Source organism: Papio anubis, chromosome 3 (genome assembly GCF_008728515.1).
Source record: "Papio anubis isolate 15944 chromosome 3, Panubis1.0, whole genome shotgun sequence".
NCBI classification, from domain to species: Eukaryota; Metazoa; Chordata; class Mammalia; order Primates; family Cercopithecidae; genus Papio; species Papio anubis.
The window spans coordinates 138559617-138573918 of NC_044978.1; the positions used below are offsets into that span (position 1 = coordinate 138559617).

At 36.5% G+C, this 14302-nt stretch overlaps 1 protein-coding gene across 14 annotated transcripts in view; it reads left to right on the plus strand.

Moving 5' to 3' along the window:
- Positions 1 to 14302, plus strand: part of PDLIM5 (PDZ and LIM domain 5) — a 208361-nt gene that overhangs the window by 142170 nt on the left and 51889 nt on the right. For 9 of the 14 annotated variants that reach the window (XM_003898978.3, XM_009207199.3, XM_009207202.3 and 6 more), the window contains 3 exons: positions 7320 to 7439; positions 9426 to 9569; positions 10319 to 10450. The exons of 4 other annotated variants lie outside the window; for them this stretch is intronic. In XM_003898978.3, coding sequence (XP_003899027.1) covers positions 7320 to 7439; positions 9426 to 9569; positions 10319 to 10450 — 396 coding nt within the window. The remainder of the gene's footprint in view (positions 1 to 7319; positions 7440 to 9425; positions 9570 to 10318; positions 10451 to 14302) is intronic. One more of the 14 variants, XM_009207204.3, reaches the window with a different exon arrangement.

Genomic DNA, 14302 nt, shown 5'->3' on the forward strand with positions numbered 1-14302 from the left:
TTTATTCAGTGATTGTATATGATTATTGAAATAATCATGAGAGATTGTTGGAATGGGGTAAAGAGGAAGGCAGTCAGGAGCTAAAACAAACAGTGGGTGAAGTAGAGACAAGACAGTAGGAAGGCCATATAGTGAATGGTATAGTGAGCCTCCAAGGACTTGGGATTTTAGAGGATCGAAGATGACTGATAGTAGTTAAAACAGTAACGAGGAGCACACTTGCTCTATCTCCAGGTTTATAAGAATAAGGCATATGAAAGAAAAAGCAACCTCTGTTTGAAGAGACTGCAAAGAAGGTATAGTAAAACAGTGAAGGGTTTATGAGGGCTGTGATAGATGGTGAAGTGATTAGATTAGGAGATGAACAAAGCAGTAAAGAAGTAAGAGTCCAGGAGATGCTCGATGACCCAAGGGATTTGAACTTCTGGTTGTGGCAGGTAAACAAGGTTAAGTGGGAAGATTGATGGGATTAATCCTCAGAGTCCATTACAGGAAAATGGATACTGGAATGTAAGCTTCATGAAGGCAGGAAATTAAAGTGGACAATAGGATGTGTGAAGGTGCCTGACACAAAGTGGGAATTCAAGTAATTGTTTTTTGTTATTGAATGAATGAGTGAACGCAATGAGTGATTGAATGGGTGCGTTCAGGACATATGATCCAGAATATTTGGTTAGTGAGTGTGTAGCCACTTGGCTATTTGTTCTGTAATGCCAACAGGACACTCTCACTGGAGCGTGAGGTACTGTGGTGGCTTTCTCAAGAAATGTGGCCTCTTTAAGGATTCACTGTGGGTGGCTGTTCAGTGGTACACATTCAGACATATTCTTTTATATTTTCAAACAGCTAACTTGACTCAACACTATTCATTAAATAATACATGCCTTTCTCCTCTTTATCCCGAATCTGAAAAATACCTTTATTGTTTATAAATTCTTTTTGTAATATTAGGATTATGTTAAAACTACAAAATGGCAGATTTTTGTTGCATATAAGAAGCTATTTCTAACTAGTATAAATTTTTGAAGTCATGGATCAGAATGATCCAGTGAAGAAATTGGTGATGGAAAGTGAGAGGGCCTAAAGTTAGTGATAAGTGCCCTGCAGTTACTGAGGAAGTCAGGCTTTTATCAGGGGATTGCTCCAAGTGACTTTTAAGTTGTCATTACACCTTAAAATCTTCATATTATATTTGCATTTTGTATAGATATAATATATGCTCATTCTTTACCTGGCTTTAGACCCTATAGAACATTTTCTATGTAGAGATCAAATAATACTCTAGATAACTAAAGAATTTACAAAATACTAAGTACTGAACACTTAATAATGATAAAATCCGTTATGGGGTGGCAACAGCAGAGAAATGTGTACAAGTTAAGGCAGAGTTTGAAAGATGTGAGAAAATGGAAATTGTCATCAAAGAGCAAACTCTTCCCCTAACACAAATGTCTTAGTTCAAGCTGTTAGAAAAAAAATATCATGGACTGGGTGGCTTAAACAACGGTTATTTCTCATAGTTCTGGAGTCTGGGAAGTCAAGATCCAGGCACTTGTATACTCAGTGTCTGGTGAGGGACTGCTGCTTAGTTCATAGATGACGCCTTCTCACTGTGTCCTCACATGGTAGGAGAGAGGGAACTCTCTAAGGTATCTCTTATAAGGGACCCCATTCATGAGCGCTGTCTGCCTGTGTGACCTAATCATCTCCCAAAGGCCTCACCTCCTAATACTATCACATAGGGGGTTAGGATTTTGACATATGATTTGGGGGTGGGGGGACACAAACATTCACTGTATAGCAACAAATGGTAAGTTCCAATTCCTTCAGCAATATCCCTTTTTTGTTTCCTTATCTTTTCCTTGCTTAAGTAAGTGGGAAGCTCCTAGAAAAATGATTTCTTTGAGTTAGTCCTTGTTTGCTCTTACAAAAAATCAACCTCATTTATATTGTTTTTATAAGGGACGGGGTTTTGCCATGTTGACCAGGCTGGTCTCGAACTCCTGACCTCAGGTGATCCACCTGCCTTGGCCTCCCAAAGTGCTGGGATTATAGATGTGAGCCACCGTGCCAGGCCCCTGCAGCTTGGTTTCTGTTCTCCTCATTCCACTGAAGTTATTCTAACCATGGGTGCTAGTACAGTAGCTCCACCATATACCAAACTACTGACTTTAGCATATTACCAAGGATAATTTTAATACCAGCGTTGTAAGATTATTGGGAAGGATTAAATATGATGATACATATTAAGCAATGAAAAAATATATGCTTTTATTATTATAAATTATCATTAATGACCAAGAGCCTGAATTATGGAAGAACTTAGTTTGTTCAAGACATTGAACAGGTAGTCTAATGTGACTGGAGTTCAGTGAACAAAGGGAAAATTGGTGTGGAAAGGTACTTGAGAGGTTGATCATAACAGGTCATTTGGGGATTTGTAGAGCATGTTAAGCATTTTGGGTATTATCCTAACTGCGGTAGGAATTCATTGCAAGGTTTTAATCAAAAGAATGATTTGATAAAATGTGTTTTGTTGTTTTTTCTTAAGGCATGTGGGCTATACTAAACCATACCAGAAAACACAGGGGCTGGATGGGACAGGATTTGGCAAGAGAGGAAGCAAGAGAGCAGTTAGACAGTTCTTAAATCACTAGTATAAGTTAGTGCTTATCATAGTCTAGATGAGAAAGAGTGGTAGCAGAGAAGTGAGATAGATGGATGGTGTAATGAGAAAAACTTGGTACTGTAATGCCCCCCCTCCAACCCCTGCAAACTGGGAAAACTGGGAAGTTGCCAAGAGACTAAAGAATGACTCAGACAAGTCCAGCTTGATGAGTAGATGAGTTTATGAGGACTTACATACAGGTCACTACTGGACAGCAGCAGTATGGCTCCAAGAGACCCACAGCACCTCCCATCTCTAGGCTGCTTTTAAGCTAATTTTCTGGCTCTTTGCCATGTGTGTGTATGTGTGTGTTTGTGTGTACGCCGTGTGTGTGTACGCCCACACATGTGCGTGTGTGCATATAATAGGACTGTTTTCCTTGGTATATTCCCAGCCATGCCTCAGGATGTTTGGGTTCTCAGGGACACCTGCTCCTTGGCTAGGCACCATGGCCGTAGCTAACCGCCTGGCCCTCAAGGTTCAAGCACTGAATATAATACCCTTAAGTAACCTGGTAGGGGACCCGTCACACCACCGATGGATTAAAAATATAAATTTGGAAGTAGAGTCACTGGGACATGGTGAAAGATTATTTGAGATAGAGAGATATTAGAGGTATTAATAACTAAAGGGCAATTCAAAATATGGGCTACTGCTCATAGGGGAGAGCTGGGCTAGATATAAATCTGGACATTAGGTGGTATTGAAGCTACAGGAGAGAGTAATGTCACTAAGAGTACAGAGAAATAAAGCCTAGGACAGAGAACTCTCAGGAAACGGAATAGCCAGTGAAAGAATAATAAAAACAGGCAGGTGAATAGGGTTGAGGCACATGACAGGAAAAGAGAAGCAGTAGTCAGTTGAGCCTAAGTAAAATTTACACTAAGTAAAATGAGGAATGCACACAAAATGACAAATACTGTATGATTCCACTGATAGGAAGTATCTAATGTAGTCATCTTTGGGCCAGGTGCGGTGGCTCACGCCTGTAATCCCAGCACTTTGGGAGGTTGGAAGTTTGAGACCAGCCTGACTAACATGGAGAAACCCCGTCTCTACTAAAAATACAAAAATTAACCAGGCGTGGTGGCACGTGCCTGTAATCCCAGCTACTTGGGAGGCTGAGGCAGGAGAATCCTTTGAACCAGGGAGGTGGAGGTTGCAGTGAGCCGGAATCGCGCCACTGTACTCCAGCCTGGGTGACAGAGTGCGACTCTTGTCTCCAAAAAAGAATTAAAATAAAGTAGTCATCTTCATAGAAACAGTAGAATGGTGGTGGTTACCACGGGCTAGGTGGAGAGGGTAGGGGTAGTTGTTCAATGGGTATAGAGTTTCGAATATGCAAGATGAAAAACTTTTGGAGATCTCTTCCACAATAATGTGAACGTACCTCACACTACTGACTGTGCACTTGAAAATGGTTAAGATAGTAAGTTTCATGTTACATATTTTTTACCACAGTTTTTAAAATGAGGAATGCACATTGTCCATTGAATTTAGCCACAAAAAGGTCATCAGTGACCTTAGCAAGATGCAGTTTCATAGAGTGTTGGGGATTGGAGTCTAGTTGAGATGACTGAAGACTGACAGTCAAGTGAGTGTACTGTTATTTCAGAGTCTGGCTGGTAAGGGGAATAGGAAAATAGAAGGTAAAGATAGTCTGTTGTTTTTAAGAGAAACTACAGCATTTTAAAAGAGGACTCAAAGCATCCAGTAGAGGAGGAGAGATGGAATAATTGAGGCCACTGAGATTAAGGGAGGAGATGGAGTACACAGCATAAGAATGTTGCTATTGGGCAGTTGTCAGGACTAGGGTATAGAAAAAGAATTCTTCTTACTGGTCCTACAGGATGGTAAGGATGGTAAATTAGTAGATGGACAACTCACACCTGATTTGCTGGACAGATTGTTCACAAGGGTCCTTATTGAACAAGTGCAGAGATTGTGCAGAAAAAGACACATTGTATCAATAGCTTTTTGTTCTTGTATCCTGAGAAAAGCAAGCCAAAAGGGAAAGACTTTATCTGGGAAAGAGAAAGTCTTCATACCTCTCTGTGGTGAGAAATGAAAACTCATTTAAGCAAGACAAGGCCAAAAATTTGGCTGCTGCAGATATGCTGTTAATCAGAGCTTCTTCCAACCTAAAAGGAGTAAACATTGGGGAATGTCAGAGTGAGAACGGACACTGATGTTTGTTCCATAGTAAATAAGGTAGTTTAAGATTTTGTCTTAAGTCAGGTTTTAAGAGTTTGGCTAAGCAACGAAGAGATAATCAATATGTGTAACACATGGGAAACCTCCCAAGTGCATTTGCTTGGAAGCATGGCGATCATCTCCAAAGGTGTTTCATGATTTATATGAAATTTATTCTCAAATGGCACTCAGCTTTTTCCAGTCAGCATATTTCATGGAGATGTTGGAAGACTCAACTTCTCCAAATCCTTTTTCTTTTTTTCTTTTTAATCTGTCCTGTGGTAATATGTAGATATTGATAATAATTCATATGCATATTTTCTTTTTTCCTGAAATATTTGTAATATTTTAATATTATAAAGGACATTTCTTTAAAGGTATTTTTGGAACACTATCCATTCCTTTGAAGTTATCATGTGTCCACTTATGCAAAAATCTGTTTAGTCAGAATTGTGACACAGTCTTTAGAAGGTACAAATGTGTTTCAATATACAAATATTGTGAATTCATTATTGGGAAAAAATAAATTTCAAGCTTTTATTCACAAATATTTGTTAACCTTATGGTAAGCATTTTGTTACACTTCATGTATAATAGTAACTATTGATGTCAGGGAACTTCTAGTCTACTGAGATTGTCTGGATTTAAATAACGACACAAATTGTATAATAATAATAACAAATTCTATGAGTAAAAAGTACAGACTGCTATGACAGCACATGACAGGGGCAGCTAAGGTGGCTTGGGGAATCAGGGAGGCTTCTGGGAGGAGGTGACGTTTAAACTGAGGCCAGGAGGATGCTTAAGAGTTATCCCAGTGAAGGTGTGGTAGAGCGAGGGCTGTAGACAGTGAGGAGTAGGAGACTGTGCAGAGGCCAGGAGGGGGAAAGAAGCAGGGCCTTTTTCAAAAAGAAATGGAAGGCCCAGTGGACTGGAGCAAGCCAAAGAGAGTGGACAAGCTTCATGACATAATGCTGAAGAACAGGTAGCCCAGGATCACTTAAAGCAGGGCTAGACTAAGCAACAGACATGATCACATTTGTATTTTTCAGAGTTCACTCTGGTAGCTATGTGGAGAAGTTATTTTCTAGGACAGGGGTCGCAAATTTTTTTCTGTAAAGGTCCAGATAGGAAATGTACTGGATTTTTCAGGCCATATGGTCTGTCACAATTGGTCAGTTCTCATATCATATGAAAGTAGCCATAGACATATGAAGAATGAACCTGGCTATGTTCCAGTAAAGTTCCAATAAAACCTTATTTATGGATGCTGAAATTTGAATTTTATATAATTTTTGTGTGTCATATTATTATTTTGATTTTCTTAACCATTAACCATTTAAAAATATGAAAACTATTCCTAGGCCATACAAAGACAGGCAGGGCCTGAATTTGGCCAGCATGCCATGGTTTGCTGACCCATGTTATGGTTCTTATGTTTCTTATTCTCTTAACCTTTCTGCTCTATCTCTTAAATAATGTTTTAGTTCTATCATAACAGTTTTCTTCAACTGTCTACATTTTTTCAACACTCTGGTAAAGGTATGACTAATGTGGAATAAAAAACAGGAATAGAACCTCTCCTTTTCTATTTTTTAATTCATTTGAAAATCAGTGTAAAATGACTGACCATTCTATTTTTTTATCTGCAGACTTTTTTTTTTTTTTTAATGGCTAATTTTGTATTTTTCCTGTTTTATTTTTCTTCCCAAAGTTTTATACTTGATGCTTTCTTTTTATTGAACTTAACATTGAGTTTTTCATTTTTTCTTTACCTGGCAATAGTTCTTCTAAAATTTAATTCTGGCATTCTAAATAAAAAATAGTACAGATAACAAAAAATCAAAGTAAAGAATACTCAAAACAAAGCCCTGCGATTGCATGCCACCATCTGTTGTACGAGCAGATAAAATAGTTTTTTACATCAAGACAAACAACATCCATATAACTTCAGATCTACAAACACAACATTCTGATGTGAACTTTTTGGTTGCTTTCTTATAGGACACTTTTAGGCAGCTGCCTCACAATGTGCTGGAAAACATTATGTAGTGGAAATAGTACAGACAGACCTGGTCCAAATTCCACCTGACCCTTACTAGATGTATGGTATTGGGCAACTTAATTAACTTATTGGAGCCTAAGTTTTTTTAAAGCATTCAAAATACATAGTCAGTGAATGGGAATTTCCACTTCCTTTTCGCCTGTAAGCATAATATTTTATTACATAGAAGTAGTCATGTTAAAGAATTTGGGGGAAAACAGCCCATATTTTGTGGTGGCAGAAGTGTTGGTTTTTGTTTTAACCATTTGTAGATGTGAAGTAAAAAAAAAAAAACAAATAGTGTTCCCAAAATTGAACTAATAGACATTTAAAAGATGGTATAGATGATAAATGTCTTTTGTACTTTTCATTACTATTTCCTTTGCCTTATATATTTTACTTCTGAAAACTTAGGTTTGACAGTTCTCTGGAAGACCTGCCTAAGAGTGGACCTCACCCACCTGCAACTCCTCAGGTGTTAACCATTGGTAGCCAAGTGGCCATACTTTCTAAAGTAGCAACTACTTATTCTAGGTAGACTTTTCCTTCTTGTTTCTAAATTTCAAAACTGGTAGTGAATTTAAGTGTACTAAACTGTTTGAAAAAGAAAAGATGATTGTCGATTACAGAACTGACATCATTAACATATAGACAAGAAAGTTTAGCACTCAGCCTCAAAACAGCACTTCTCACTGCTTTTGTATTTTTATTTTGGTTTAGTTTATAACTTCTAATATAGAATCAAGAAATCTCTTTTATTTATTCACTTTGTGATTGGGAAAGTTAACTTGCTGGCTTTGTCATAAGTCTCCTTTTCTGAATTAGAGCATTTGCCTCAAAGACAGGTAAAGATCATACACAATATGTTACCAGGTGCCCAGCCATTTTCTTAAGATACTCAGATAAGTAACTGCTTATGAGATATCACTAGATTCTGCTGATACTAAATCCTTTTCTATTATTTGTGATACACTATGGTGAAAGAAGTTCATTACTGTTTCCTTCCTGGAGCAGAATAAATTAGCTGAATTATTTTTTTAAGTGATTTTTAATAGACTAAAATTTTCTAATTTCTAATTAGATTTTCTAATTCTTATTATTCACCACTATGTCTCCAAATAGTAACCATTGTCTCAAAGATGCAGAGTAATTCAGAAACTCAGAAGTGGAATCACATGATAACTTTATTCTTCCCTTTGACATTCATGCTACCTACCCTGCTCTGCCATTGATAGCATCTTTCTTTTCTCTTTCCAGCCCCTGTCGTTTTCTTTTCTAACCATTCACGACAGTTGTCAAAACTTAGCCATACAGTTTAGTTTAATGGATAGACTTAGATAGATCAAAAAAATTACTTAATTCTCTGTCATTTTGAAAACATAGCTTGCAACTATTAATTTTTTTTCTAATGGTTTTTGTAAAGTTATAGCCTATGGAACTTGGAAGAATGACTTATCAAATTCTTGTGATAGGAAAAAGAGACTTATGTCAACCCTCATAGTTTCAGACATCTAAGCTCACTTTAACCAGAGGTTGAGTTTGCTACGTAATTACTTTGTGTTGGAGGTGGCCATTGAAAAAAGTGGTTATACTGTAGTGATGATGCTCATTGATAACTTGCACCCATAATGAAGAAGAGAGACTACAAGTTTCACACTATGCATTTTAGACTCTTTTTATTTTACTTAATAACCAATTTGAAAATCATTACAGTCGTAATGATAGGATATTCATTCCTGTCTAGGCATTTGATCTTTTCTGAAAGGCCAAGGGAGAATTATTATTTTAAGTAATAAATACTTATTAGTTCTGAAAATAAAATGCTATGCCTGCATTTAAAAATGCTTACAGAACTAACTGAAAGTAGAAATATGAAACTCAGCAAAAAGGGTGATGTTTTGATCATATTCACTGGAACATCTGTTTATTTTTGCAAAGGTCCTTTCCCTCCTTAAATAGCTTTACTCTCAATATTTTAAACAATTATCTCTTTTCATGTTAATGCATATTGCTGCTTCTCAATAAGCAGTCAGTTGTACCTGCTTCTCCTGAAAACATAAGCCTTATTAAAATGTCATGTTGTCAGTGTATATCGTCTCTAACATAAAGCTCGTTATATAGAGGCTTTTTGGGAAAAAACAATTTTTCTTCTTTCTATGCTTATAGAAATTCAAACTTCATGTTTAGATTTATTTTCTGCTAAGTTGTTGGCAAGTCAGTCTTCAAATGTGTGATACAAGGTAATTTTAAATAGGAATACAGTTAGTGAACTTAAATACATTCAAAAGTATTTGTATGTCAAAATCAGCTTTATGGAGGATTATACATCAGCTTTTATCTTCTGAGAGAAATCATAGCAGCAGTAACTAAATGACCTGAACTCCTATTACACTTCTGACACTTCACACTTTTATAATGCCTAGATATTAATATGGAATGGTTACTCTCTTGTATTTATTATGCTACCCTTTCTCACTTTCCTTTTTGTTCCTCTCCTGTTTTTCTTTCCCTACCTGTCAGTTTAAGCAGCTCCACAGGAAATGTGGAAGATTCTTTCGAAGGTTTTCGAAACTTTTCTACCTTCTCTTCTCCTGCTAGATACAGTGCTGCAGTTCTGAGCAGTGCAGCTGCTACTGTGTCTGCTGTTATTGCTGCAAAAACCAGGTAGAACTACACATGCAGCGTCTGTCTGATGCAATCTGAGCGCTCTTCATTGTCTTACAATTCACCTCAAAGAAAACATATCTGTTTGAAGCAATCATAGCTCTATTGTGAGCTCTTAATTGTGTAGTGGATATTTTAGGTTGTGGATGAATCTCACAGTATTTGTTACTGTTTATTTCTTAAAAATCACCTTTTAATCTCTCCATTGCTGCTATTTATGTATGGTATTTCTCAGTTGTGTGGATTATTACATGTTGTGTGCTTATTGGCACTTGGATTTTTACGATTTTCAGGTTTTATATTTGAAACAATAAAGTATTAATGAGTATTTTAAGTTTCTATTGATTTTATCTTCTCCCACGACCTTTAAAGGGTGATCTGAAGACTACTGTCCCCTAAAAAAATAAAATTGCATCCTTTCCCAAAAAGAAATAAATTGGTTTTATTTTCGTGGTTTGGGGGTTTTAGATAATTTCTATAGTCTTTAGAGCTTCAAATGCTTTCTAAATGATGGCTGTGACCATTTTGGTGAAAATCTAATCAATGTTATATTAATGAGTAAAGCGATAGAATAAACTCTTGGTGCTTCTTTTATCCTCCTTTGCTGCTTTGTGCTTCCCCTCTGTCCTCCTCTCTCTCCCCACCCTCTTTCTCATAAAGGAAATGTTTCAAATCACAGACCTTAAAAACTACTGTCGTCTATTGGTAGTGCGATTTTTGACTTAAAACTCTTTCTAAATGCTTACCAGGCTCTACACTCCTGAAAGATATCACTCACTCTTGGATGCACTTTGCATCAGTCCTGTCTCCAAGCCTTTAGCTTTTTCCTATCTGCAGTCCTCAAGGAAATCAACTGGCTCTATCCATGTTAAGAAAACAAGGTACTGTGGGAGCAGATATGGCAAGTGGTGGTTTGCTGTTAAGGATACTGCTTTCTCTAACACGTCACCACTGTATTAACAGGCCGGGTGACAACATGCTAGAGCTCTAGGGATTTGCGCCCAATTTTGAATTAACTGTAATGTCAATGCCATGCTAATGCACAAGCACAGTATGTCCTATGATTATTAACTCACCTTTTAATCTTTTGTGACATCTTTCCTTAGCATACTTGATGTTTGGTGTGCAATTCCACGTAATTGTACAAGTATTTAAATTGCAGTAGAATTTCTGTCTTTTATTGCATAGATATAGCTGTATTAGAATCTTCAAATGTTTAGTAAGACATAACTTTTGGAAAAACGAAAAATAATAATGATCAATTTTGATTGACTACATATTCTAGTTCTTAAATATGAAGGTTTTGCTTGGAAAAGCAACTTAATTTCCACTATTTGGGAAATGCTAAACACCAAAATAGATTTTTCTATTAAGCTTAAGGATTAAGCCAGAAATTTTTAGGCATAATATAAAAATAAAAATATCACAAGTGTTTACTAGAGATATAAACTCAGTGAAATAACTGTATACAATGATTTTCGACAGAACATAAAATCAGTGGCAAAGTATACAACATACTTAGTGAAAACCTGATATAACTAGGCTATATAACTGATATAACTGATATTGATTAGATGTTTATATTCTAACCACTGTTATAGAGATTTTTCCATATATTTACCTGGGCCAGGTGCAGTGGCTCATACCTGTAATCCCAGCACTTTGGGAGGCCGAGGCGGACGGATCATGAGGTCAGGAGTTCGAGACCAGCCTGGCCAACATGATGAAACCCTGCCTCTACTAAAGATACAAAAAATTAGCCGGGTGTGGAGGTGGGTGCCTGTAATCCCAGCTACTCGGAGACTGAGGCAGGAGAATCACTTGAACCCAGGAGGCAGAGGTTGCAGTGAACCGAAATCGTGCCATTGCACTCCAGCCTGGGTGACAGGGCAAGACTCTGTCTCAAAACAACAACAACAAAATATACATGTGTTTATTCTGGGTAACTTTTAAGGGAGGTGTTTAAACAAGAGAGAAAGATGATAGTACATTTTTCTCTAAGACAGTACCTGAAATTATATATTTGCAGAATTGTAAGTGTTCAGGGAGCAGAAGTCTTTCATTGTCAGGGCTGAGATTGTACAGAGGCAGGTTACTGACGTTGCTTAGAGTACGCTTTGAGTACTTGAGTACACTTATACCACATTTTTAGAACCTGGTAAAAGCTATAGATCCTCTCTCCAGAAAAGTACCTGTGTGCATATACATGCAACAGTGTGCATGCATTTATGGACTGACTGTGCTATCTGTGGCCCCACCTCTAGAGCAAGTATTAGTAGTCATCACCATTGCTTATTAACAGTAGGACACAGACAAAATATAGTTTGATATTGAGAGGGGGAAATGGTTTCTAAAAAGATAGTCCAGTTGGCATTCTGGGGTTTCCTGAGGAGACCCTTGCTAACTTAGTGAGAGGGGTACCCAAAAGACCAGATACATTTTATCTTGTATGAGAGTAATCATAAAATGTGTCAGAGACATTTTATCTTGATTTTTACTTTTGTGTGATAGTAATCTTTAAAAGTATAAATATAGTATAATACCAAGTTTATTTTTTCCATTAAAATATATTTTTCCATTAAAATATATTTCCATTATAATATATGTTAGTACATCATATTTTAAATTTTGGTTTACAAACTCTAAGTTAAAGAATTTTGCTTAGGAAAATATTAAAAATTTTCTTCTAAATATGGAATTCTGGAAGGAAGGACACTCGTTACTCTCTCTACATGTCCAGGTCCTTTAAAGGAGTCCTGACAGAGGAATTCTATAAAATAAACAATTGCTCGTAACTAAGGCCTTTCCAGAAATACTCCTTTCCTGCCATTTCAGAATCTGTATATTAGTATACCATTTTTTGGTAAGACTTTAGCCAAAAACTGTTTAACTTAAACATCGATAATTAAACTTGTGATGTACAGTTGTCTCCTTTAAAATGTAAACATGTAATTAGAATAAGTTACTCTCAAAAGTACTCTTCAAGCAGAGTTTTTCTTTTGAAAATAGACTTAAAATTCCCAAGTGTTCTTAATCTGTATCTGAGCTTTATTTGTTGTAATAGTTAAACAAATGTGGGAAAGGAATGTAAACTCAAGATAAATCAGGTTGCTGACACTGAGAGTTAGCTTTTCTTCCTTTTCTTTTTCCTCATTAGCTCCATCTTGAAAATAAACTTTTGCTCTATTAGTGTATTTGTCTCTATTTTCAGTTTTTGAAAAAATGAAACAAAAATCTTGGTATTCTTAAGATAGAAGTCAGATCAATTTATTATTTCATTTCAGTCCCTGTTTATTTGGCAGATTAGTTAAAATAACCATATTTTAATATCAGTATCTGTGGTATCAGCCCAGGGTATTTATGGACTTACACCAATTTCCTCATTAGAATTATTTAGAAAACATTTAAATTTTATTTAGGATTTAGGTACACCTTAAACAATTTAGATTCAGAAAAAACATTTGAATCATGAGTTCAGAAATAAAATAGCAATCTAAGTAACAATGCCGTACTATATTAATACATTAATCATTAATTTTAGAAATGTGTTGCTAGTGATTATTGATAATATTTTATTCCCATATATAAAATAATATGGCCAGTGACTTTTAATCCTTTCTTTTTTTTTTTTTTTTTTTTTTTGAGATGGAGTCTTGCTCTTTCACCAGGCTGGAGAGCAGTGGCGTGATCTCAGCTCACTGCAACCTCCGGGTTCAAGTGATTCTCCTGCCTCAGCCTCCCAAATAGCTGAGACTTCAGGCATGCGCCACCATGCCCAGCTAATTTTTGTATTTTTAGTAGAGACGGGGTTTCACCATATTGTCCAGGATGCTCTCCATCTCTTGACCTCGTGATCCATCCACCTCAGCCTCCCAAAGTGCTAGGATTACAGGCAGGAGCCAACGCGCCCAGCCAATCCTTTCATCTTTAGTACAATGTTTGTTTTTTTACAGAGACGAGGTCTTGCTGTGTTGCCCAGGCTGGTCTCGAACTCCTGGGCTCAAGCAGTCCTTCTGCCTTGGCCTCCTAAAGTGCTAGGATTACAGGCATGAACTACTGTGCCAGCCAATACCACATGTTTATGTGTTCTCTTTAAATAGTAGCTAATCGTTAAAATTAGGGAAAAAATGTTTGGTTTTTAGATGATTGGGCATCATATATTCAGATATGTGATTGTCTAGATAAACCCTAATAGTCTTCCATTACAACATTAAATGGTTCAATTAAATTCTGTCCTCAGAGGAAATTGAACTTCAGATCAATTCTGGATTTAAGCATAAATGGAAAAACTGCCTTAGTAATAACTTAGATTTCTATGAATTCTTTATAGTCTACTCCAAGCCCTTTGTAACTAAAGTACTGTTTAAGATTTAAACATCTTAGGCCTCTGAAAGAGAATATATACAAACCTCTGTGCAAAAGATATCAAAAACTGAAATTTATTTAGCTTGTATGATACTTACCCTGTGGGAACTTTAAGAAGTATTGTGTGTTTTTAAAACTGAACTGAGGAAGCAAGATTTTGTCTGGGGTCAATACCCTGCCCCCAAATGATCCACAGTACATCCAAGAAGCAAATTTCTGAGTGCAGATGAAGGATGCTTATTTAGTAAATGTACTTATAGCTAATTTTATTATCACCAAACCAGATATTACAGGATGTAGAAGTAAGAATCTCTTTTATTTCCTGAGCATATACTCTGTGCTGGGCACTGCGCTAAGTAATTTGTATG